The sequence below is a fragment of the Podarcis muralis genome, chromosome 8 (genome assembly GCF_964188315.1).
Source record: "Podarcis muralis chromosome 8, rPodMur119.hap1.1, whole genome shotgun sequence".
NCBI classification, from domain to species: Eukaryota; Metazoa; Chordata; class Lepidosauria; order Squamata; family Lacertidae; genus Podarcis; species Podarcis muralis.
The window spans coordinates 71,566-97,159 of NC_135662.1; the positions used below are offsets into that span (position 1 = coordinate 71,566).

The following is a 25,594-nucleotide window of genomic DNA, read 5'->3' on the forward strand; positions in this document are numbered from 1 at the left end:
TTGTTCAGGATGGATATCAGTGGCTCTCACTGGAGTGCCAGAGAAACATGCACTAAGTGGCCTTTGCAGGTGGAGACCTTTTCCCAGCAATGCAGCCTCCCACCCTCCCATTTCACCTAGCCAGGGGCCAGGGAGCCTGTGGCCCTCCAGACAATGCTGAACTACGGTCCTCATCATCCCTGGCCAGACAGGCAGACTGGGGCTGACGGGAGCTAGAATGCTCTGGAGGACAGGACTCAAACCAATGGCTTCAAGTTACAAGAAAGGAGATCATGACTAAGTATTCAGAAAAACGCTCTGACGGTAAGAGCTGTTCGATAGTGGAACAGTCTCCCTCTCCTCCTTGGAGGTTTTTAAGCAGAGGTTGGATGGCTATCTGTCATGGATGCTTCAGCTGAGATTCCTGCATTACACGGGTTGGACTAGATGACCCTTGGATCCCTTCCAATTCTATGATTCTATGAAGAATCAAACCATGCCTGCAGGACGACAGCCATCCCCATCCCTATTCCTGAGCCACACAACTCTTCCCATTACTTGATCCCAAAAGACAACTCAAGCTTCGGATCCCTTGTTCTCCTGTTACTGCAATCTAAATATATGACAGACTCCAGAATTGTATGTACATTTGCATAGTTTATTCCAGTCACAGAACTTATTATTGCTTTTAGTGCAGAATGTCAACCCTCTTGATACAGTATTTCTGTGCCCCCTCCCCTCTGCTGTGGCTTTGGCTGGGTGGCCTCCGCCTGTCACCTGCTCCAATTGCCAGTCCTGTGGGCCCTGCTTCTACATTTCAGTGGACAGCTGAATGCTACCCAGTTGGCATTTAAAGCAACTTACACTATTTCAATTGATGCAACAAACAGAGAGGGGCAAACTGTGCTTCAGGACTAGCAGAGGCTTGTGGCTTTGCACATGAAGCCAAAGGGTCACGCAGGACACTCCACAGGCGTGGGCCTGTCTGCAGTCATTCATGGTCCCCTCTGCTCTTCAGTGCAATATTCCCAGCCTTCTGGGAATCATCTACTTTGATTCTTTCATTTCTTCACTTCTCAAGAGATTCACACCCCAAACCAACTAGCATCTGACACAAGGCAATGATGTCCAGAAGAGACAGAGAACCCTGCAGCGGAATTGGAGCAAAGGGGGGGGGGGGAAACCCTTCAGTCCAGCACTGGGTTCCTTTCAGAGGCCCAGCAGATGCTCCTGGGAAGCCCACAAGCAGAACAGGAGCAGAACAGCCTCTCCCTGTGGCGACTGGTGTTCTTGGAGGCGGGACACGGCCCTCCTGACTGGCAGTCACCTTACTCTCCTCCCTGAATTTGTAAGTTCATACAATCGAAACCATGAGAAATGCTCCAGCCTGGTGGCTACCCATGCTTGCGGGTAGCATCCCCCTCACCCTGAGATTTGGGGAGAGGCCCCTTATGTTTGGGGAAGCAGTAATGGAGTGACAGCTCCCAAAAGGGACATGGCAGTGCTGCTTTGCATGCTTCCATGGAAGTACTGCTGCGCTTCCTCGCCAAGAGAACCTGTCTTTCAAAGGCAGCATGCAGAGAGGCAGCGCAAGGAGGAAAGGGGGGGACACCAGCTTCTCCCCGTTGGCTGCCAGCTTCTAACAACCTGCGTGGGTTTTGCTCTCACCCTGAAAACCATCCCCATAAAGCAGTGGTGGTTTACATGCCTATTGGTTTAATTCCAGGGGGATAAATAGTTGCCTCTTTTAAATGCTCCTGGTCCAGCATGTGTGGGCAATGGTTTTCATGAGACCCTCACTGCTGCACGGGAGGTGGGATTCCTGGCCAAGACCTGGCTTGAGTCCCCTTGCTGGCAATCCTTTCTGCAGGGTGGGCAACTTGAACCACAGCCATTAAACATGATTTGTGTGTCTGCTCCCCTTGCCAGCTGCTTCTGTCCGTGGCCTGATTTGCCTCTCCTCTTTCTGCAAAGCCTTTCCTGGCTGTGCTGCTCACTGAGACTGGTCTAACGGGAGGCACCAGGGACCTTCGCTGCCCTGGGGCATCCCTCTTCCACTCAGCCGCAGTTCCTGCCCCAGGTGGGCCAGCCGCATCTTGGCTGCTGCAGTTCAGAATGGAGGTCAAAGGAGTGAATGCTCCTCCCAGGGAAAGGATTCCCTGCACATAGACAACGATCATTTCAGGAAGACTAAGCCAGCAAGCCATTTTCTATGTGGAAGGAAGAACATTTACTTATGAAGGAGCATTCTATCACATGAACCCCGCCTGCAGTCTGAAATGGAGCAGCCCACTTTAGTCTGCACACCCCCAGACTCATGGGAGCAATTCATGCCATAAATTCAGGTTTTCACAATTAAAATGATTCAAACCCCTCACTGTCCCCCCAGCACCACTTAAAAGAAAAAGCAGCCTTTGAGCAATTAGGAAAGTGACAGGGAAACCCACTGAAAAGTGGGGGGGGGGGAAGATGAATGATGAGCAGCAAGATGTCTAAACCAACCAAGATGGATGCTCACTGTCGTATAACTTCCCAGCAAGCAAATGAGAACAAATGCCCAATGAAGGCTGGATACAGCCTTGTCTCCTGTGCAGGAGCTTTGTGGAAGCAAGCCAGGATGGAGGATGCTCAATAAATAGGGTGCCAGGGGGAACCCTGAGTGACAATGGAGGGTATCAGGATTGGAGCGGGAGGGGAAGTGTCAGAAGAAGGGTGGTGCAGAAGCAGCTACCTATGTGACGCAAAAGCCCCGGTCCTTCAGCAGAGCAGAACTGTCGTCTTCTCTTCCTATCCACACCCTGTCCAGCAGGGTTGCTTCTTCCTTCCTGCCAGTGCCTGGAGGAAGCCTCTTCTGTCTTGCAATGGCGACTTGTGCAGTGGTGGAAGTCAGCACCCAGCCTAAGTCTCAGCCTACCCTGCAATTGCAAATGCTGCTGTTTACACAGATCCCCTTGGCACCCCCAGCCCCTCAAGTGCTTTACACACACACACACACACACACACACACACAGAGAGAGAGAGAGAGAGAGAGAGAGAGAGTGAGTAGAAACAATCTCTCTGAGAAAGATCTGGCTAAGTGGTGGGTCCCCAGCGCTGGTCAAGTAGGCATCTTCTGGTGCTGCAAAGGCCGCTGTAGACTGGCCAGTGATGCTTTCGCTGAGGTTGGCACTAAGCCAGAGAAAGGCTGGATCTTAACCCAAAAAGCAGCTTGGCACCCGCCAACTCCTGACCCTGAAGCAGAAAGTTTGTCACAGAAAGCTGCTTTGACAGATGGTTACAGAACTCCATGTCAGCTGGGCTCCCCCTCCCCCTGACAGTTTGGTTTGAAGCAGCGCCTTCTGGTGCCCCTTTTGTCCCCCCCCTCCAGGGGCCCAGAGCCCCCCTGCCACCAGCCCAGCCACCCGCTCAACCCATTCCACAGCGGGGGGGGGGGGGGGTCAACACAGCTGTCCTGACAGGAGGGCTTCCCACCAGCATTTGTCCCAGGCAAAGCGGTTCTGGACCAGAGAGGTGAAGGTGAGCAGCAACATCAGAGTCACTTTTTTGTTTTGAATGTGCCCAGGAGCTTGGGCATGAATTTGCCCACCTTCTTGTCTTTGGCATCGGGCTCACCTTCCTCTTCGCCATGCTCGTCCTTCTTGCAGAAGACCTCAAACCGGCTGTAAACCCGCTTCTCCTTCCTCATGCTCTCCATCCTTTTCAGGAGGGAGTCCCTGTCCTCCGAAGGGTCCCTCTGCAGATTCCGCCTGTGGCTGCCAAAGCTCTCCGACCGGAGGATCCCGGTGCTTCTCTCCTCAGCTCTGTGGTCCAGGCTGGTGGCCGACTTGGACAGCTCTGGGTTGCTGGAGCTCGGCAGCTGCCTGGCCAGCTCCGCTCGGTTCTTCTGGCTGTTAGCAGAAATCTGCTCAAGAATGACCTTTGTGTCATCCCGGAGGTTGCTGCTGTAGAGGACATTGGCTGTGGATGAGGGAAAGCGATGCTGAGGGGACTGGCTGCCTTTGGGGACAAGGGGGGAAGGAGCCGGCTTTGGAGACTTCTCTTCCTCTATCGCCTCCTGGAAGTCACCTTTGGACAGTCGCTTGAGGCCTCCTGCACTCGGCTTCTCTGGCTTCCAGCTCTCAGGGGTGGCGTCTTCTTCTGGCTTCTTCTCCCCTTTGGGGTTCAGCAGCTGCTTTAGCCTGAGAGATCCTTTCCTGAAAAACTCCCGTGGGCTCTGCTCCTGCTTGCCGCCGTCTTCCTCTGGCTTATTGAGGGAGCTGTTGGAGCCGTGAGCCTTGGAGGGAACTTCCACAGTCTGGGCTTGTTCTGCTTTCTTGAATTCTGTCTCGGGCAGATTCTGAGCTTCCCCTTTGAAGCAAAGCTTCTCCTTCCTTTCTGCAAGAGCTCGTTTCTGAGTTTCTCCAACAAATATGAGGCTCTCCTCTGGAAGACTGGGCTTGTTCTCTATTGGGTAGAACCGAGAAGCCAGCTTGTCCGTTTTACCGCTCATCTGTGCAATGGGATCCTTGCCAAGCACGTCAGTGAGCTGGCCGGCCGAGGTGGACTCTCCAAATGCCCTATCTGACTCCAAGTGCAACTTGTAGCTGCCAAGAGAGTCTTTGGAGTCTGACACGTGGCTCTCCAAGATCTTGTACTGCACCGACTTGGTGCATTTCCTCTCTGCATTCTGGGACTCTTCCTGCAGGAAAGAGGACATGGCCTTTGTGTGACTGACGGTCGTACTTTCTGAGTCTTTGCCCACTGTCTTATACTTCTCAAGTAGCTCAGCTACTTTGGAGGCGGCGGTGGTCTTGACTGTCTCGCTGTCCTTCGTCACCTCGCTGGATGTCTGCTCTTTTTGAATCATCTGGACTTTCTCAGCCGACGTGTTCTGCTGGTCCAATTTGGCAGCACTAAAAATAAGGGATGACCTGAGTCGTGAGCTCCTCTGAATCAAGGGGTTGATCCTGCTCCTGAAGGGATCCTGCTTCACCAAAGAGGCCTCCTCAGCTGGCCTCTCAGCTCCTGAAAGTGGCAGTGGGGCTTTGAAAGAGGGGAGGAGGTCACTGGGGAACCGTGGGAGGGGCTCTGTGGGGCCAAGCACCTCGTTGTAGGCCTCTGACTCCATGGGCGTCGGGAGACCCTCCTCTCCTGGGTCAGACTGGCACCCACTCAGGTAGGAGGAAATTCTCCAGTTGCGCAGGCCAGCTCGGTTCTCTTGCACTTTCTTGCCTTGATCTGAATCCTGGTCTTGGTCCTGCAGGAACAGCCTTTGTTCCAGGCTCTGCTTCTGGGTTGGGGAGGTCTGGCACATGAACTTTTGCCCCAGGTTCTGTGTCCGGAATGAGGGCAGCCCAAGAGGGCCATTCCCAGCCACATTCACTTGGTCAGAGCCATGTCTCACTTCCTTGGAGGAATTGGAAGGCACGTAGTCCAGCCGCAGAGGGTAGCCCTCCTGGGGGAAACCGGATTCTACTTCCGGGCACCGGAAGCCGTCGGCGTAATCCTCCGCTTCGTTGAACCCAGGCCTGCCTCCCCTTATTCTCTCGAAGAGCCCCTGGGGCCTGCTGGCACTGTGAGGATGCTCAAACTGATACTGGTAGAACTGGTCTTTCTGAAAATGGCTGGACTGAATTTTAAAATCATCCAAATTGTTCATGAACATCTGCCTGGAAAACTGCTTTGAAGAAGCAAAGTTCTCAAAGGTGCCTTCTGCAAAGCTGTGCCTTTTGAAGGAGTCCATCTCCAGCTGCTTCGAGCGGAGAAAGCCCCGGATGGGGTCCAGCTGGGAGTTCTCCATCTCCACCTTCTTGGAATACATCCGCATCGCTGACCCTTCCAATGTGTGGCGCAGCATGTCGTCTCTTCTGAAGGAGGACAGGAAGTACCTGTCTGGGTCAACCCTATCCATCAGCGGCGAGAAAAGGTTGTCTTCCCGGGGGAAGAGCAGGGGGTGCTTCTTGGGGAAGAGGGGCAGGTTGCTGCCGTAGGGCGCCATGCCAAAGGGTGCCATGAAGCTCTCTGGCGCCTTCATCAGGACATTGGCAGGAGGAACCAGCGGGTCTGACTGGGCAAAGAGGATGCGGAACTCCTCGTCAAAGCTGGCCACCAACTCTCCCTGGAAGATGTGAGCGATGCTCCGGTGGATCTTCTCAAACGACCACATGAAGCTGTGGAGAAGCAGGCAAGAGATGGGCACGTTGCTGCTGCGAGTGGCCACTCTGCCTTGCAGGGCAGGCGCGAGATGCCTCCTCCTCCTCCTCCCTGTACCCACAGGATACTGTGGGCACCACTCCCAGAGGGTGACATCCCCTTTGTGGAACTCCGCCCCCCCCCCCGAGATATCAGGTGCCAGGTTAAAATAACTCTGCCTGTGAATGGCCTGGAATTGGGGGGGAGGGCTCCTTATTGCTGCCGTTTCCCTTTAATATCTTGCTGGTTGCCTCTAGTTCCAGAGGGCCTTGAGCAGTGCCTGCTTTTAAGCAGAATAATGTCTACTTGTTAGTGATGTTGTATTAATGCTGAAATCCCTTTGGATGGTCTTTCAAATTAAAAGGCAGAATATAACTATTCCACATAAGAACGTACAAAGCCAGAGCCTTATAATCTAAGGAGAATTACAGTCGGGACGGGTTGTTTGTGCGAGTCACATCCAAGCCCAAGGCCTCGCAATGAGAACTGGAGTCCTGGAACAGCAAAAGGCAGACCTACTTCTGCTATTTCTCTTATGAACCCCACATCCTCCATAAGGTCTCTGTGGGAACAGGACAGGGCCTCCCCACTACTGTAACCCAAAGAGCTCTGGCCCAGCAAGGGGAATGGGAAATGCCTGACTCCTGCTCTGCCTTGAGAGATTCTGCCTGGACATCCAAAGTTTGCTGCAAGGCCCAGTTGCTCCAAGAGTGGATGGATTTCTGCTTGCCCCCCTGACTTAGGATCCTGGCCAGCTTCCCCACCCATGGCTGGCCCTCTCCACCCCAAGGCTCCTCCTTTGGGGCAGCTGGGTGGCCATTTGCACTTCCTCCTCCCTCCTAAGGCTCATCACAGCCCTCAATTGCCCAGGCGGCCGTCTCAGCTGAAGTCTGTTGCAGCAGGAAGGAGTCAAGCCACCTGTGGCCTCTGCTCTGCTCACCTGCCCTCCACTCACCTGTAACTCCCGCTCAGTACCACCATGCAATCCACCAGCAGGAACTTCTCCTTCACATGCCCCTTGAAGGACTTCCCGGTGCGGCAGTAGTAGGTGGGGCCGGAAACTGTTCTCACCCGGAGGAACTGCAAGGCAAGAGAGGTATCAGGCAGCAAAATCCCCAAGGAAGCCACTGCTCCCCCCAACCCAGGCCGTTTAGCTGCAGGCTCCAAAGAGGCAGAGTTGGAAGGGATCCCTGGGGTCATCTAATCCAACCCACTGCAATGCAGGAATCAATGCAGGAGGGGTGTGTGTGCGTTGCTGCATGGTTTCCTCCACTCTCTCATAGAGCTTCTACTTATGGACACCCAGTAGAGCTGAATGTTGGAAGATTCAGGACAAAAAGAAGTCCTTCTTCCTGCAGAGCACTGTTAAAACCGTGGATAGTGACAGCCTCCAATCCAGATGGCTTTAAACAAGGAACGGACAAACTCCTGGAGGAGGAGAGGGCAACTGATGGCTCCTGGCTGTCGCATGAAAGATGGAACAAACTCTTTCTTGCTGCTCCAAAGGTCAGGACCCAAACGGATGGATTCAAACCAACAGGAAGGGAGATTTCAACTAAACCTTATGAAGAACTTTTTGACAGCAGAACGGATTCCCTCAGAAGGTGGTGGACTCTTCTTCCTTGACGGTTTTTAAGCAGAGGTTGTGTGGCCACCTGTGAGGGATGTTTCAGCTGAGATTCCTGCATTGCAGGGGCTGGACTGGATGACCCTCGGGGTCCTGCTATCTCTGCAGCTCAGCCATTCTATGATTCTAGAGCCACAACGGCTCAGCTTGGCCTCCAGAGCTGGAAGCAGCAATGCTTCTGAATGCCAGTTGCTGGAGACCCCAGGAAGGGAGTGTGGCCGTGCTCGGGTCTCACTTGTGGTCAACCACTGTGAGAACAGGATGCTGGACCCAATGGGCTCCCCTGGGCCTGATCCAAGAGCCAGGCTCTCCTGGTGTTCTCAGAGGTGCCTGCACTGTTTGGGGGGCTTGGGTTTTGGGGTACCAAAGGGGCGCAAAATTGCACCCTGTGTCCTAGTGCCACGTTGCCCCATGGGAGCCCCTGCCCCCTCCTGCTGTGCTTACTTCCACGTAGTTGAGGTTGACTCTGCACTTGGCTGCCATGTCCAGGAAGAGCTGGGAATTCATCTCATCCAGCAGGATGTACACAGGAACCCTGCGGGCAGCAGCATCAAGCACTTCGCCCAGCAGGTCCACATCAGTGAATACGTCCATCACTATGGCAACCACCTGGAGGGAAGGCAAAAGGGCAGGTCAACACCTCACAGGACTCTCTTTCCATCTTGGGAAGCCAGAGGACTGACTTCCTGGGAGCAGCCTCAGGTGCCCTGGCAGGGCTCAGCCCCTCTCTCCCGCACCTGCCCTTTGAAGGAGCTGCCAGCCCTTGGCCTCCCATTCCCTGGCCAGAGCCAGAGCTCACAGGAAGCAGTGTAAATAAAAGTCCAGTCACCCTACGGGGGCCTTCTCCGCTGGGCCCCTTGGGTGTGGAAGGCTTTGTTTTTGGAAATGTCAATAGAAGGATCTACTAATAATAAGCAGTCTATACATGGAAGCAATGAATGACTGACGAGATTCAACAGTAGCCCCAAAGCTGACAGCTTTGTGCATAGCAGCCTGCCCCCCCCCCCGGCCAAAACCCCCATTTATACCTAGACTGAAAAGGCCAGGAAATTCCCCTCACAGTTCTCATATATAATCACATTCCTATCTTGCTCTTCCTTCCAAAGAAGCCCAGGGCAGCAAGCAAGAAATGATAGCAAATAATCATCTCTCAAAAACAACTCTAATACTCTAATTGCAGGCTTGGAAGAATCTCAATGTGAAAGGCTTGTTGGAAGGAGGAGGTCTTTGGTAGGTGCTGAAAAGGAGCCTGTCTTGGTCTCCAAGTTGAAGGAATTCCAAGGGCTGGGGAGCCACCACAGCAAAGGCCCGACTTCTGCATTGTGTGGAACTGACCTCCGGACAAGACAGAATCTGCACCAGGGACGTGGCAGACAGTCGAATCCGTAGGAGGGCTCCTGGGGTGGGTGGGGGAGGCAGGCAGGCAGGCAGGAAGGAAGAGGGACCCCCCCCCCTCAACAGCACATCCCTCTAGATCAGCACCACCTCCCGGTGGCCCATAACTAACAAGCCCAGCTTTATTACTATTACTATTATTGATTATGATGATTAGATTTCTTACCTTCCTTTCATCACTTGGTCCCAGGGTGGGTTACAACAATATAAAAATGCAATGTTAACGTCAGTTGAAACCATTTACAATGGATCCTTTCCTCTAGCTAGCTAGGCAGCCCCATATCTTCCTTTACCTCAGAAGCCCTTGCTTAGCACCCTCCAAATATCTGGAAGACCTGTGTGCCTGTTCCGTCTCTCTCCTTTGTAGCCTCAAAAGGTAAAACCCCTTCCTGTATTTCTGCTTTGCCAGACTGCTGTCATTTTGCAAATCTTCCCTTGTGGAGTCTTCCCTCAGCCTCCCCTCCCCTCCCCTTGGGAGTCTTCTGGGCAGCTGCCGCTGCCACCCCGGTCTCTGAGCTGCCCCCCCACCCCCAAGAGAGGTGCCTCCTCACACTGCCCTATAGGGGCCTGGGAAGCACCCCCTGGCCAGCCCCAGAGGCAGCATTCGCCTGGGGAGCTTGTAGCCAGGGCTGCTGAAACAAACAGCTGTGCAAGCCTTTGGGAGGCAGAGACAAGAGAGGGCATCAGAGGAGGGAGGGAGGGAAAGAGGGACAGAGACCAGTGTTGCCTGTGGCACCCCTGCCCATCCTTCAAGGCACCCCAGGGTGCCACGGCACACTGGTTGAAAACCACTGTGGTAAGTGCATCTGTGCCCTGCTGGGCATGAGCAGACTTTGGGTGGGAGGATCTGCTCTGCTTACTACTAGAAGACAAGATGGCGGTGGGGGAGAGTCAGCCTGGGAAATCTCAGGTGCAACAGATCTCACAACTTTTTTCAGAGGGAGGCTTTGTTGTTGTTGTTAATTTTCAGTGGCTACCAGGGTCAGAAACCTCTGAATGCCGCCTGCTAAGGAGCACAGCAAGGAGTGCTGCTACTGCTGCTTTTTCCTCTGCTTAATGGACATGATAGGACAGGCATGTACAACATGTGAGTTAAGGGGTGTCAGCTCTTCCATTACAACACTCCTCCGTAACGTTCCTCCTTTATTTATTTCTTTTTATTATTTTTGCAAAAGGTGCACATAATAGTCTTGGAACAGATCTCTGTTCCGATCTCGAATTTCACCGATAAGCTTAAAGTGTGAGGCTTGGGAAGCATTTTTTTAAAACAAAATATTGTTTTTTTTATTTCCTATTACACTTTGGGGTGGGTGTGTATACAAAAAGTGGAAATTGTGGCCTTTGATTAAGCATTTTTATAACTATCCAATTTGTCTCAGTGTTTGAGCTGCCTCTGAAGGGCTTGTTGTTACTCCTGTGTGTTTATTTGAGATCAGGAGTCCTCCTGAGGAGCACATAAGGGTGGGAGTCCACTCATTTAGTTAGGACAGAACGAAGCAAGTTCCATGGAGCCTTAAGGTGGAGGGGGACAGATGAAGGCAGACACTGAGTGTGGGAGGGGGAGGCCGGATGCAAGAAGCGCAGGGGACTCCTGCAACTTCCTGTAATCACTGCATAGAAGAGGGAACTGCTGTGCCTTGGGGGGGGGGGGCAGCTTGATGGAGCGCCCTCTCACTTGAAATCCGGCAGACACCGTTCCTGCTATGTTAAAACTGTTTTATTTGAGAAAGTCTTTGCACCATGAATGTTGTTCTGATGTTTTAATCTATGATGTCAATCTGTGTTTTAAATTTTGTAGACTGTATGTTTCCATTTTGAAAACTGCTTTGAGCCCCGGATTTAATGAAAAGCAGGCTATAATATTTTTAAAGTAAAAACACAAGCTTTTGGATGTGTAGCTGATCATGCCATCTGAAATGCCCTCTTCCACCACTAAAGCAGAGCAGCCCCTCCTCCTTAGCCTCTGGCCACGCGGGAAAAAGAGGGATACTCATTCAACACAGAGAACAACCCTGTGCAGCTTCGCTCAGGCAAGTTCCGCTGCTCTCAGGCAAGTTACATGTCTCTGAGTTGCACCACTTTGCCTTCTGTGAAATGGGCTTTGATAACTGGTTCATCACAGCAGCAAATGCCGCTAGCTTTTCCCACCATGACCCCTGGTCACCCCTAGTGCTTACCGATAACTGCTGCCACGTCTTCTGCCTGCCAGGCCCATAAAGCATTCAGTGCCCTGTCTGAACTGGGAGCCAATGCAGCTCCTTCTTAAGGACTGGCAGCAGGGACATCATGGAGCCCCCAAAGGCTCAGGGCAGAGAGCTTTCACAGTCATGTCAGAAACTGCTGGATCCTGCCCACCTCCCTCTTCCTCCCTCCCGCCCGTCCTCCCGCCTGCCTTTGGGCTCCTGCCAACGTCCTTTTCCCACAGCCCCCTTCCTGATCCCTCACCTGCTGTGCCGCCCGGATCATCCTGCGCGCTTCCTCCTTGATGCTGGGGTTGTCTGGGGGTGGGGGCTGCACCAGAGTGGTCACCTCCGTCCCTCGAAACCCAAAGACCATAGGCCAGCCCAGGTCCAGCTCTGGAACGGCCAGGTCAGAGTTCATGGGCCAGTAAGTGCCAGAGGAGCCGTCCATGTCTGTGTCGTGGGGGCCGGAGTCTGTGCTGCCACCCCCGCCCTCCTGATGGGCATACTGGGGCTTCTGGATGTGCTGGGTGATGTGCTCCACCTCCGAGGGGCAGAGGAAGTCCGGGGCGCCCTCCTCGGCCAGGAAGCGGTGGTAGTTCTCCTCCCCGTCCTCGGCCAGCGTGTCCAGAGCGAGGCGGTAGTACTCCTTGTAGTGGGGTGGGAGGTAGTTGGGGTCCAGGGGGTTGTCGCCCTGCGAAGAGCTCTGAGACCGGCGAGCCATGGCGACAGATGGGGGCACTGCGGAGGGAAGAGGCAGCCGTGTCACAGCAGAACAGGCCCAGAGCAACTCACAAAACGTGCCACCGTCCCCTCCCTCTTAGGGTGGGATCCTAAGAGCAGGACAAAGAATTCTGAAATGGGTCCGTATCTGCTTTTTAGGTAACTCTAATTTTGGCATAATTCCATGAGACAGAAATTTTACTCACAGAAAGGATGACCCTCAGTCCCCTAATCAATGACTTAGCTACTGTTTCTACACACTGTTTGCAAAACTCAACAGGGAGTGCATCTGGCCACAACTACGTCCCCGTTCAGCTCCCTGGCAATCCATTTATGCTAGTTTAAAGATCTGTATCCTAATTTTCTTCATAAAATAAACTCAAAGATGCTTATAAAAGCCATAAAGTACATAAATGCATAAATGCCATAGTACATAAAATACACAAATACATAAAAGCCATAAATGCACCTTATGCATACAATATACGGAGTTCCAAACTACTAAAATAATTTTCATTCATAAGCACCAAGAGCAAGATATAAATATTCAGTATAAAATGGGGATACAGCTTGATGGGAGCATTGCAAGAAGTTGGACTGGATGACCCCTGGGGGCCCCTTCCAACTCTAATGTTCTGTGATTTTATTATTCTATCCTGGATGGTATGGAGAAAGAGGAGGGCAGAGAGCACGTCTCCCTCCCTCTCCTAATCCAGCATCCGGCAGGATCGCCCATGACGGAACCTCCCAGCAGGGGGGAGGCACTTCCTCCAATGCAGCCGGCCCAGGAGGGGCAGAGGGGCAGGCCCAGGCCCAGGTCTCGCCTGGCACAGGGGCTCTTCCTGACTATTGTGCATATAAGCAAAACCACACAAAGCCAGAATGGTCCTCCATGGGAGGGAGAAGAAGCTCTGCAACGGAACTTGAGTCGAGCATGCATATTAAAGCATTTTAGATCTTAAAAGGAAAATAATAGATATGAAAAAATATATGAATGACAATGCAAAAATAATTGATGAGAAACTTGATAGAATGGGAAGCAAAATTGATCAAAATGCCAAAATTATTTGCAAATCCCAAAATCTATAAGAGGCAGCTAAGATGACCCAGAATGAGAGTAAGGAAGTGAAAAGGGAGTGTGACAAGATAAAAAAGAGACCGCAGAACTGAAAGAAACACAGGAAGCAGCACTGGATGCAATAGCAACATTACAGATGCAAAGGAGGGGGAGGATTTAAAGATTCAGAGGTGTCCCAGAGGAGCAGATTGAGGACAACATTACGAAAGAGTTGGCCAAGAGGTTAGATTTGGATGAACAGGTGACGTCTCAAGGTATAGAAAAAATATTCAGAATTAGATTAAGTGTAGCCAGAGCTAATAAGTGGCCTGGTGAGTGCCTGGTGTCCTTTACATCAATTGACATCAGAGACAAAGTGCTGCAAATGAACAATAAAAGGAAACTGAAAATAGATGAAAGAGACATTGTCATTCTTAAGGAAAACCCTGTTAGGCTTTGGAAAAAGAGACAGATACAAACCTCTTGCTGAAGCCCCAAATGCAAACTCTATAGTTTACAGAATTCCCAGAGGGTATCTCCTCCTTTTTCAAAGGAAAGAGACAAAGGTGCTTGATGGCGGAAGACACCAACAAATTCTGGAGGAAGTATTAGAAGGAAATGGGAGGGGGGAAACAACTAGTGGGAGGAGTGGACGACACGGACGCGGCAACGTCAACAGAAGGAAATTAAAGAGAGAGATTGGACAAAAGGAGTGATTTAAGCATCACTCAAGGGCGTTAATAAATTGTTTATATTGTGTATTTACTGTTTTTATTTCTGTGAAGTGAAGATACATTAAAGTATGAACTTAAAAGATTGCCACCGGGAATGTAAACGGACTTAATGATAAAGCCAAGAGAAACAGAGTAGAACATATCCTAACTAAACAAAAATGGGAAGTGATATGGGAAGAAATTGGGAAAAATGAAAAAGAATTATTTAATAACCCGGACAGTGAACTAATCAAACAAAATATTAAAATGCTCCAGACACAATTCTCAATGATTATTAACCAAGAGATTGAATGGAAAATCAAGTTGCTAAAACATGGAAGCTTTAAGTTTGCAAATAAACCTGGCAAACTATTAGCTTGGCAACTTAAAAAACAAAAGCAGAATGAAAGGATCATAAACAAAATTAAAATCAGAGAAAAGAGTAACAGATGACCCAAGGAAATAAACAGAAGTTTTGTAAGTTTTTACAGAGAGCTATACAGGGAGGGAACAGAAAATCACGACAAAAAAGAATAGCTAAAGCAGAACAACTTACCAAAGATTCTAAAGGAGAAAATCAGCCTCCTAAATTCTCCTATTACCGCATTAGAAGTTCAACAGGCAATTAAAAAAGCGAAATCAGGGAAGGCCCTGGGCCCAGATGGCCTACCCGCAAGCTATTATAAAAAGCTAGAAGAACCCCTATTCCAACCATTAAAGGATATGATGAACAACATAGTAAAAACTGCCGGAATCATGGACAGAAAGTGTTATAACCCTATTTCCTAAGCAGGGAACTGATCTAACAATTGTCTCAAACTACCGGCCAATTTCCCTTTTAAACAATGATTATAAATTATTTGCCGACATACTTTCGGAAAGACTGAGAACGATTCTTAAATACAACATTCACGAAGACCAGGCCAGCTTTCTCCCTGGACACCAGATGCAAAATAACGTTAGAAATGTTATCAATGTGTTGGAATACTTAGAAATCAGAATTGACAAACCAGCAGTATTAATGCTGGTTGACACAGAGAAAGCCTTTGATAATATCTCATGGAGATTCATGAAAAGAATGATGCAACTAATGGAGTTTGGTGAACAGTTTTGTAAAGGAATTGAGGCTATATACTCTGATCAACAGGCCAAGATTATTATCAATGGCAACATTACAGAAGACTATGTAATAAGAAAAGGGACAAGGCAAGGGTGTCCGCTATCCCCGCTAATATTCATTCTGGTAATGGAAATGCTGAATAAAAAAAATAAGGGAAGACCAAAACATAAAAGGAATAACATTAGGAGAGAAAGCATATAAACTAAAGGCGTTTGCCGATGACCTTACTATAATGACAGAGAACCCAAAAGAAAGTTTATTAAAGGTATTAGAAACGAATTTTGGGTAGGTAGTGGGGTTCAAATTAAACAGTTCTAGGACTTCCGGGTTGGTGCCTCCGGCAATAGCGGAATTCCTCTGATCAGGAGGAATTTGCCCCGTGGGAATTTGGGTGTGTACCGCCACGGCGAAGGTGGAGACCCGTAAAAATCACAGGCGGGAGAAGCCTGTGAACGTGGGATTCGGCGGGCACCTTTTGCGCCTCCCCTACTCGCGGGGAAACCCGGTTTCGGGGATCCGGAGCGACGTGGGGTGAGTGGCGCGGTGCTTCGAATCGTCTGCTTCTTCCACGGAGCGAAGCCGCATAGCTGTTGCCGGAGAGCACTGACTTTTTCCTGTGGACAATTTGACTCTAAAGTAATTACCCGTGAGTAGAGCTGAAGTGAGAGAATTGGATTTTTAAAAACATTTAATTTGGCATCGAAGCGGGGAGGTTCAATACAGGAAGTCCGCCTCCCCCTTTTGTAAACAAACTAATGCAATGAGGCTGCAAGCTGAAGTCTTGGAAAGCCTTTTGTAAAAGACTAAATTTCCATCGGTAAAGAACTAACCCCCCCCCTTTGGAGACAGGAGAAGAGGGTTACGCTTCAAAATAATATTTTATGAAGATGCAATTCTGCTGGTACGTAACGCCACTAAAACTATCTAAAATGTATAGAAATACCTCGAGTAAATGTTGCAGATGTGGGGAAGTGGAAGATTCAATGCTACATATGTGGTGGAACTGTAAGAATATAAAGGAATTTTGGGGTGCCATTTACAACAAGCTCAAAAAGATGTTTAAGGTTTCCTTTATAAAAAAAACCCCGGAGGCTTTCCTCCTGGGGATACTAGGCACAGATATACCTAAAAAAGCAAAGGAAATATTCTTGTACGCCACGATAGCTGCAAGAATATTAATTGCCACAAATTGGAAAGGAGAACTTGTTTTGAAAATTAAGGAATATTGTAATAGCATGATGTCAATGGCAGGAAAATTAACAAAAGAAAATGAATAGTGCATTAGATCGAATAAGCGGTGGATGCATGATGGGGTGATGGGAAGTCGCTATAGATGTAAGAAGAATTCAATGTGATTTGATTTAATTACTACAATTGTTTTCTTTTTTCTGGATAAAACTTTGTTGTTTCTTTTTAACTTCAATAAAGCATAAAAAGAAGTAGTTAACGGTTTCCCACAAACACATTCTTTGACAAAATAATAATAATAATAATAATAATAATAATAATAATAATAATAATAAGCAACTGGAATGGTTCTCCCTGACCGCCCCCCCCCCTCAGTCATCCCACTCTGGAGGCCTCTGGCTGCAGCAGCCACTGGGGCAGCAGGTCTCAAGGTTGAGCTTTCTTTCCTCCTTGTTCCTAATGGAGCTCTTCCTTCCCCCTTCTTCCCTGGCAGTGAGAAGGGCGCCATTTTGTGGTCCACCTCAGGTGTTCAAATGTATTGGGCCAGCCCTGCCAGTTGGGCCATGCTGCCCCCTGTGCCCACCAGGGGAATGCGGAGGTTGCATGAGGACTCCTGCAAGCTCTCAGTCAGCCCTTCTGGATGGGGTGGGTGGGTTTTCCTGCTCTCCCACCCTTTTAATGTATTATTTTAATTTTCTGCATAAAGTCGTCATTGTGTATGAAAAACCAGCATAAGGTGAGATCTGGCTGTATGTGAATTACAAGAGAGAACTCTGGTTGGCGTGTGAGTCCCTGTGGGTGAGGGCAGGTGTCCGGCAGGGGGGCCGCCACCAGCAGCCCTCCTCCTTCACTGGTGCCTCAGGTCCATATTTCTCTTCTGATCCGGTTCAGAGTTCTGCCCCTCCCACCCCATTTCACTGCATGCTGACGCTGGCATCTCCTGCCATATACCAGGTGGGGTCTGTGAACGCCCCTCAAGGCCAGAGGTCTGTATTCTAGCGTCCTGTCCTGGTCCACACATCTCAGAGCCACAGTTCTGACAGTCCGTGGGGCTCCCAAGGCTTCCCAGACTGGAAGATGCAAGGCAAACTGGTTCCCTGACTGCTCCATGGAGAATTTGTGGGGCCCATTTGGACGTCACAGCACTGAGACAAGCACAGCACAATTTTAAAACTGGAAAGTTAGGGGGATGAGATGGAGTCCAAGTCTGCAGCAACAGTCACCTTTGTTCAGCTGAAGGCAGTTCTCCATTTGCTTTCCATCACTGTTGGCTCTATTGGCCTCTGAGCACACCAGGTCTACTACTACTACTACTACTACTACTACTACTACTACTACTACTACTACTAGCATCTTTTGTCTACCGCCCTTCATCTGAGGATCACAGGGCGGTTTACAATACTTTGGATTCTGAATGGCCCAGGGAGAGTCAGGCATATAATGTGGACATTCTTTGACAAAGAATTCTTTGACCCGGGGGCTGTTCCAAGAGGGTCCAGAAAGGTTTCGCTGTTCTTCCAGCGAAAGTGCCCCCACCCGTCTCTTATCTGCTCACGCCAGCTGAGGTGACTCTTGGCCACGTTCAGATTCAGCTCCTTACAAGGGAGGGAGGCAAGGGGGGGTGAGGGGACCAAGTGGCAAGTTGGGAGACAGTCAAAGCCGTTTTGAGACACTTTGGGCAGAATGTCCCCTTAGTTCAGATCTGAGGACTCAGTATCTTGAGCCCCCAATGGGAGGATCAGTAAGAACCCCCCCCCCAAGCAAAACTTCATTTGTACTGGCAGGCACTGATTATCACATGCCCCATAGGACTGCTAAATATGCCCCACAGGCTACAGAGAAGCAAAGACTTCTGACTTCCTCCGAAGATCCCCACTGATTTATGAGGCGCTGCTTAGAGCCAGCCTCTTCTGGCAATGCACGGCTCACGTTTTTATTCTGAGGCTCCATTTCTGGTTTCAGCAATACGTGTATCGGGGAGGGGGGGGGATGCGCACCCTATTTGGCCAATGAGAAATGAACGTTGCTGTTTCATTAAAATTTCAAACCTTATGAACATCTTGTTCTCACCTGAACAGCCAGCTACATTTCCCCATGGCCCACCATAAAGGGGGAGAACTATACAGTGGTACCTCGGGTTAAGAATTTAATTCGTTCTGGAGGTCCGTTCTTAACCTGAAACTGTTCTTAACCTGAGGCACCACTTTAGCTAATGTGGCTTCCCGCTGCCGCCACTGTGTGATTTCTGTTCTCATCCTGAAGCAAAGTTCTTAACTCGAGGTAACATTTCTGGGTTAGTGGAGTCTGTAACCTGAAGCTTCTATAACCCGAGGTACCACTGTAGTACCACAGGGGGTGCATTCATGGTTAGGGGGTTTGCTTTTTTCTAACTAGAAGCCACACCTGTTCTGCTTGCCATTAGCTAAAGGAAGCCCCATCCCTCACGCCTTGCCCACCTCAGCAGGAGCCCCAGGAGCCCAAAGGATGATGACTTGCCTAGTGAGGTGAGGCGAGAATATGCTCCGGAGAATATTCTCCACAAACTATAAATTCTAATGGCTTCTTTTTTATATGTATGCATATAGTTTTATTTAACAAGCTGTGTTTTAGTCACCAAAACAGTTACTGTGTTAGAACTATCAGAAGCACAAGATAGCCAATTACTGAATTTACTTGTATCAAACCTTAACATGCCAATTGTATTTTTTGACTTGTCCTATAACATGCACATGTTCTAATGGAAGAATAAAATATGATTTAACTATTGAGTTTCCTCATACGAAACCTTAACATGACAATTACTGGTGCCATCACCTTATTATATCATTTTCAATGCATTAAAATGAATATTCTCCTATTTTAAATGAAAATTCACTAATATTCTCATTGATTGAGAATATTCTCAAGAATATTCTCCAAAAGATTATTCTTGAGAATTTAACATCACTAGACTTGACCAACAGCCCATTCTTCATGCACCGGCTTCCCTGGCCATGCACTGGCCAGCTGACCCCCCCCCCCCAAAAAAAACTCCTCCATTCCTTTCCTGTGTTCCCAGAAGCCTCTCAGACCTTGCCATCTCCAGTGGACTTAAGACTGGGAGCTCCAGGTTTTCCTCAGTGCTCAGTGTTGCTGGCACTAAATGTACACCCAGTGAGAAAGGAGGTGTGTTGGGATGGGGGGACACAAAGGGCAGCCCCTCCTGATTCTGGCTGCTCACCTTCCAGCTTGCCAAGAACAAGAGGAAACTGCTCGGCTCCAGGCTCTTGGGGGAGCCAAGCCAACTCCGAGCGTTGAAGGCAAGCTCCAGAGGTGCCCTGTGCCCACCGGAGGGGACCCGCCTGGCTTTGCTGACTGGGCTCCCGCTGGACTTTGTGCTTCAGGACGGCTTCCCTCAAGCAGAAAGTCTCCTTCCGCCCTGGCTTGGCTACCTGCTCTGGCAAGTGATGGTTGCGCAGTGGGCTCCCTCCTGGCAGCCCCAGAGCCCGGGCTCTTGCCAGGGCCTCGTCTGCTGGGCTCTGGAGCTGCTCCTTCCTGTCCTGGCCTGTACCAGCAGGGCCTGTTGCTACGTGCTGCAGCTGCTGCGGCTGGTTCCCAGCACCACCGGGTGCTCCCTTGCGAAACTGGCTTGGCAGCTTCAGACACGCCCAGCTGCATGGAAACGGAGAGAGAGGGTGGGGTGGAGGGAGGCAGCCCTTGGCTGGGCCCAAGCGCAGCCCGAGAGAGGATTGCTGGAAGCCAAAGGATGGCCTCCCCTCACACCTGCCTCTAGGGGTGCGGCTGGTTGGCCTCAGCAGCTGGGGGAATCTCCTGACCCAGCAAGTCAAGCTTCTTCGGGAATACAGGCTGCCTTGGAAAGGCCAACTTGCCAGCAAATGCCCCTGCCCCACCGAACACAGGCGGGCACCTGGTGGCCGGAAACCCCCCAGTCCCAGCACAGCACCAAAACGCCCCTCTCTCTGCCCCCCTCCCAGGTGAGGATGGTCCTGCTTGGGGCTCAGGCTGGCCTTGAGCTCTTCATCTGAAGACGAGACATAAGGACATCAGGCCAGTGGCCCATCTAGGCCACCATCCTGTTCTCACAGTGGCCAGCCTTCTGCCCTTGGGCTAGGGACATGGTAGGCATGGGGTGGGCAGCTGCCTCGCCATCCTCCCAGCAATACATGTGCCAGGGCTGCCCCTGGGAGTGCGAAATTCAGCTCCCTGCTCTTCCTCCGAGGCAGGAGGCCAGGGAAGCATGTCTGCCTTGCTCTGAGCAGGGGGCTCATGGAGCAACCCCCCCCCCCCGCTGGGCCTTTCCCCCACAAACACAGCCCTGCATTCCTCTGGGTGCTACTTCCTGTGCAGCCACATGCTCTCATACCCCTCTTAGAAATTCCCCCCAAGGGGGGCAGAGCCCCACTTCCCACCAAGCAGGGGCATGATGGCCAAAGGGGGAGTGGGATGCCACAGGACGGTTCCAGACCCTCTGAGGGTCTTGGGGAAGCAGCTGGGGGCCAGACAGAGACCCCCCCTCCCCCCGTGGGACAAGCAGACCCCTCTCCGCCTTCCTCACACACGGAATGAGCTCACCCAGCACCTCTGAAGCCAATGGCCTAAGCGGGGGTTTGCTTGGGTGCCTGCATAGAGAGGGAAGAATTATCCCAAGGCCACGTTAACCACAGAGTTTCCAGGCAGCCATGACACATATAACTTCTCCATTACGTTAGAGGCCTCTGCCTACATTCTGTGGACACATTTGAGGCTTCACATTTCAAAGGCTGGTGCAGAATTTGGCACCTTAACCACCTCAGCTTTGGGTTTAACACAACAAGTTGCTAGCCCCCAAGGAAACGCGGGCTCTTACGACTTCCCTCTTGTTCTGGGGCTGAAGGGGCACAGTCTTGGTCACCCACCAGGCCACGCACGCCCAGGTGCCAACTCACACTGCTCCTCCCACCCAGTGACTGAGAGCAGGATAAGAGCAGCCTCCTGGCGGGTGGTGGGCAAGGAGTAGGGGGCCAGGGCAAGGTGGGAGCCCTTGGCAAGTTCCCTGTAACGGTCGGGTGTCCCTCCTTTCAGCTCCTGATGCAAGCAAGAACCTGGCCAGCAAATAAATAAAGCCACAGAGGACCCTGAAGAGGAAGCAGCGCTCACAAAAGTGGATTGCCCAGCTTCTCACAAACAGCAGATGAGGCAGCCAACCTGCCTTTGCCTCGCTCACCCCACTCTTACAAGACAAGACAGTTCGGCTCCTCTGTGCCAATAAACAAATTGGCAGCCACCTGGAGAGCTATAATGGGGGGGGGGGGGCACTCCCTCATGTGCAGCCATCCAAGTTGGCGGCCAAAGCTACACCTTGCAGGAACCCATTCAATACTGCCATGCAAAAAGTACCTCCTTTCGTACGTCCTGAAATCTTCCAACATTTGGCTGCACTGGACAACTCCAAGCTCCAGTTTTAAAACAGATGAAGACCTCTCCCTATTCACTTCCTCCCAATGCACATAATTTTATACCCCTTGTTCAAATCTATCACTACTCCCCCTTCGCTAGAAAGCCCCAAATATTGCAACCTTTCCTCCTAGAGGACTTGCTCCACCCCCACTCTTTTCTTCTCTTTTCTTTTGGGAATAATTTTTATTAAGTTTTCAATTTTACATTTCAAAATAAACATTTTACAAACTTCAAAATATCCAAAGACTTCTCTTCTTCTCCTTGCATGGTTCATTTTACATATCATATGTTCCTGCATATTTTACTACAACAATTGAAATCCGTTTTCCACTTTTACATCAATCAAATATTATATACACTGTTGAATTTCTCTTAATGCTGTCTGCGTTTTCAGCTGTGTAGTTATTTCCCATATATTCAATAAATGTTTTCTACTCTTCTTTAAATATATGTCCTTCTGGCTGTCCTATTCTATGTGATAAATCTGAAAGTTCTGCATATTCTATCATCTTAAGCTGCCAATCCTCTTTAGTTGGGACCTCGCTCACTTTCCATTTTTAGGCTAACAAAACATGGGCCGTAGTTGTTGCACACATAAATAACCTTTCCTGACACCTAGGAATTTCTGTCTAGATTATTCCCTGTAAAAAGGACTCAGGTTTTTTTTTTGGGGGGGGGGAATAATCTTAAACATTTTTTCAACTCATTATAAATCATATCCCAATATACTATTACCTTTCTACATGTCCACCTCATATGAAAGAAGGTTCCCTCTCACCCCACTCTTTTCTGAACCTTTTCTAGTTCCACAATATCCAGTTCCACAAAATATCCTTTTGACTACCTCACAACACAACCCTAAAACGTTACTTTTAAAAATTGAAATTGAAAACCAAGCATAAAACAAAATCATCACACAACACATGTATGAATTACTGGTGTGGAGCATAGACAAAAAGGTGGCCAAATAGATCTGTAATACATTCTAGACTTTGGGTCTAGAATGGGTCTAGACTTTGGGTCTAAGTGGTACCTTGGTTTAAGAACAGTCCGGTTTAAGAACGATTTGGTTTACAAACTCCGCAAAACCGGAAATAGTGTCCCGGTTTGTGAACTTTACCTCGGTCTAAGAACGGAATCCAAACGGTGGAAGGGCACCGGCGTCGGGAAGCCTCATTAGGGAAAGCTCACCTTGGTTTAAGAACAGTTTTGGTTTAAGAACGGACTTCTGGAACCAATTAAGTTCGTAAACTGAGGTAGCACTGTACTAGAAATTATAACTAAAAAAGTTAAAAAAACCCATAGGGGGACTCTGTTTTCTAATCCGGCTACACAGGAGATGGCAACTGCTATGTTGGCTCCCAAAGAAAGGGGCACATATGCAATGGGGCAGAATGGGGCCTTCCAACCAGTCAACTCGGGTTGGCTCCAAAGTGTGCAACTTGTGCATTTTGCAGCTCTCACCAAGACAGAAAACTGGGGTGAACTTCAGGCAATGGCTCCCCCTGCCCGTGACAGTCTCTGTGGAAGTCCTGCTCCAAAATGCATCTTGCAGGGGGGCGAGTGGGAGGGTCTTGGGAGCAGCCCCAATGCTCAGCCCCAGCCCCTGTCTCTGCTCTTGCCTGGGACACTTGCAATCAGCTGGTGACCTTGAGAGCAGGCTGCTCAGTTTGGCTTTTCTTATGGTTTTGTGATTGTTTTTCTATCATTATACCCATTTCTTGTTTCAATTCAAAAATTAAATTACACTCAAGACACCACTACGGTGGGCCCTGTTCATTCAAAGTTAGCCAGAGCAAAATGATGGGGGGGGGGAGAAAGCAGGTGAGGGGGCTTCACAGGTGCCTGCAGGGGGCAGGCCCCCCCTTCTTCCCTCCTCCTCCATCTTGGGAGACAGACCCACCTTCTCCCACTTCTCTGGCTAGAAGCTGAAGCCCAGAGAAAGTGTGTGTGTGTGCGGCGGGGGGGGGGGGGTGTTCAGAGGAACACTGGGCTGCAAATGTTTTGGGGGGCCCTGGCAAGCAGAGGGGGGTCCGATGACCCCCAGGGCCAGCTTTGCTGCTGCTCAGCCAGGCTCTGCTGGGGGGGGGGCGCTCCCAAGCGGGCCCACCTGCCCTCCTCCCGGGACAGCTCCTGCCCTGGAAGTGCGGAGGCCAGGAAGGAAGGAGGCAGGCAAGCAGTTCCTCCTCCTCCATAGAATCGTGGTTTGGCAGGGAGCCCAAGGGTCATCCAGCTGAGCCCCTGCAGGACTCAACTCCAGCATCTCGGACAGGTGCCCCCCCCCACCTCCGCTTCCCGCTGTGCCGCTTGACCTGAAGTCGGCGGAGAGAGGAAGGCGCTGCGCGGAGTCCCGGCCGGGAAGCTTGGCGGCCGCTCCCGGGGAAGGGCAGGCGGGGCGGCGGCGGGGAGCTTCGCCGAAGCGCGGCCGCACCCAGCTCGCCGGGCCAAGCACCTGCCGGAGCCCGGCCCCGCACAGGGCTCCGCGGTCGCCGGGCCCCGATGGGCGAACGAGCCAGCGCCGGCCTGCCCCGGCACGCCGAACGGCACGTGTCGGGACAGGAGCCGGCACTGCCGGGCGGCCGCCCCGTCTCTCGCGCGGCCCGGGACCCTGGCGCCCCTCCGGCCTCCCGGGACCCGTCGCCTTGCGCCCGGCGGAGGAGCCCCGACAGTCCAGCCCCGCGGAAGGCGGACGCTCCTCGGCCCTGCCCAGCCCCCTTCCCTCGGCCCGGGAGGGGGGCGGACACCCCCGCGCCGACCTCCGCTCCCGGCCTTGGCCCCTCGAGAGCACCGCCCGCCCGCCGCGGATCTCGGCCCGCCGCCCATCCCGCGCGGCCCCGTTTCCCCGACGGCAAACGGAGACGCCGCGAAAGAGGGGCCCCGGGATCAGGCCCTTCCCGGCTGCCGCTCGGGCCGCGGCCCCGCCGGGCGAGCCCCCTCGCCGGCCCGCCTGGCAGCGCCTGCTGGAGCGGCCGGGCGAACAAGCGTCCGACGGCCTCGTCGGGGGCGCCCGCCTTACCTTGCCAGGTGAGCCGGGGCAGGCGCGGGTCCTCTTTCCGGCGAGCGGGCGGCGCTGCCTCTCCTCCCGCGACGCCTGATTCACCTCGGCGCGGGCGGGAGCCAAGCTCCACCCAGGGCAGCGCGGGGCGCGGAGCGAAGTTGGCCGGCCAAGTCGGCCCGAGGGAAGAGAGAGATAAGGCGCGCCTCCCTCGCTCGCTCGGCACATTCCTGATGCGCCGCCTCCGCCTCCCGCGCCTCCGCCCTCGCCGGGCCCGGCTTGCCCTGCCCTGCCCGCGGGGGACGGGGCTTCGTCGCGGGCCCTCCCGCCTCCGCCGGGGACCCCTCAAGCCGGGCAGTCCCTGAAGGGGGAATCCCCTCGCGCGCTCCTGCCTAAGTTAGGCTGTCCTACAGGGAAAGTATTCCCACGTAGAAAAACGCGTGTCGGGCTCCGGTGGGGCGTCTCAGGGCGAGAGCACCCACGTCGGGGGGAGCCAACAATCCCGAGGCTGGGCCAGACTGCTTTGCTCGGAGGAGAAGGAGGAGCGTTTGCGAGGCTACCAGTCCAGCATGGCGGGGGGTGGACTAGATGAGCCTTGGGATCCCTTTTCACGTGCCCAGTGTCCCGTTCCACGAATCCTTCCAAAGGAGACTACTATTGTTCCGCGCGCAAAGCCCTTTTCTACTTGCAATATAGTTTTTATTGGTTAAAGCTCTCGCATGCCGGCGAGGGGCTGGCTGGGCGGCACGTGGACAGAGGCAGCAGCCGGGGCAGGGGACTCGAGCTGGGCTCCCGGCCAAGCCGCGCCTCCCGGGGCAACAGCTTTCCGGGGCTGCCGGGTGGACCGGCTCGGGCTCCGTGACTCGCCCACCTGGCCAGCCCCGCCCCGCCGCTCACCCGGCCTGGGCAGCAGGAGGCGCCCTTGCGCCGGCGAGCCCAGCCCGGAGTCCCGCCGCGCAGCCCTGCCGGGTCTCCGGCGAGGCGGGCGGGCCCCTCCGTCCGCCAGGCCG

The 25,594-nt window shown here is 51.9% G+C and overlaps 1 protein-coding gene across 5 annotated transcripts; it reads right to left on the reverse strand.

The window, feature by feature from the left end:
• Positions 1-616: 616 nt before the first annotated feature.
• On the reverse strand, positions 617-24,958 carry FAM83H (family with sequence similarity 83 member H). Of its 5 annotated transcripts, XM_028735850.2 has the most exons (6): positions 19,585-20,049; positions 11,618-12,093; positions 8,222-8,386; positions 7,106-7,230; positions 3,592-6,128; positions 617-2,894 (listed from the first exon to the last, which is right to left on the reverse strand). In XM_028735850.2, the coding sequence occupies exons 1-6, from the start codon at positions 19,808-19,810 to the stop codon at positions 2,890-2,892; spliced, it is 3,534 nt and encodes a 1,177-aa protein (XP_028591683.2). In that variant the 5' UTR covers positions 19,811-20,049; the 3' UTR covers positions 617-2,889. The 5 variants fall into 5 exon arrangements, with proteins under 5 accessions (XP_028591683.2, XP_028591686.2, XP_028591685.2 ...); XM_028735853.2 differs by lacking the exon at positions 19,585-20,049 and adding an exon at positions 24,606-24,958 and having other exon boundaries at positions 617-6,128; XM_028735852.2 differs by lacking the exon at positions 19,585-20,049 and adding an exon at positions 23,902-24,322 and having other exon boundaries at positions 617-6,128.
• Positions 24,959-25,594: the final 636 nt, after the last annotated feature.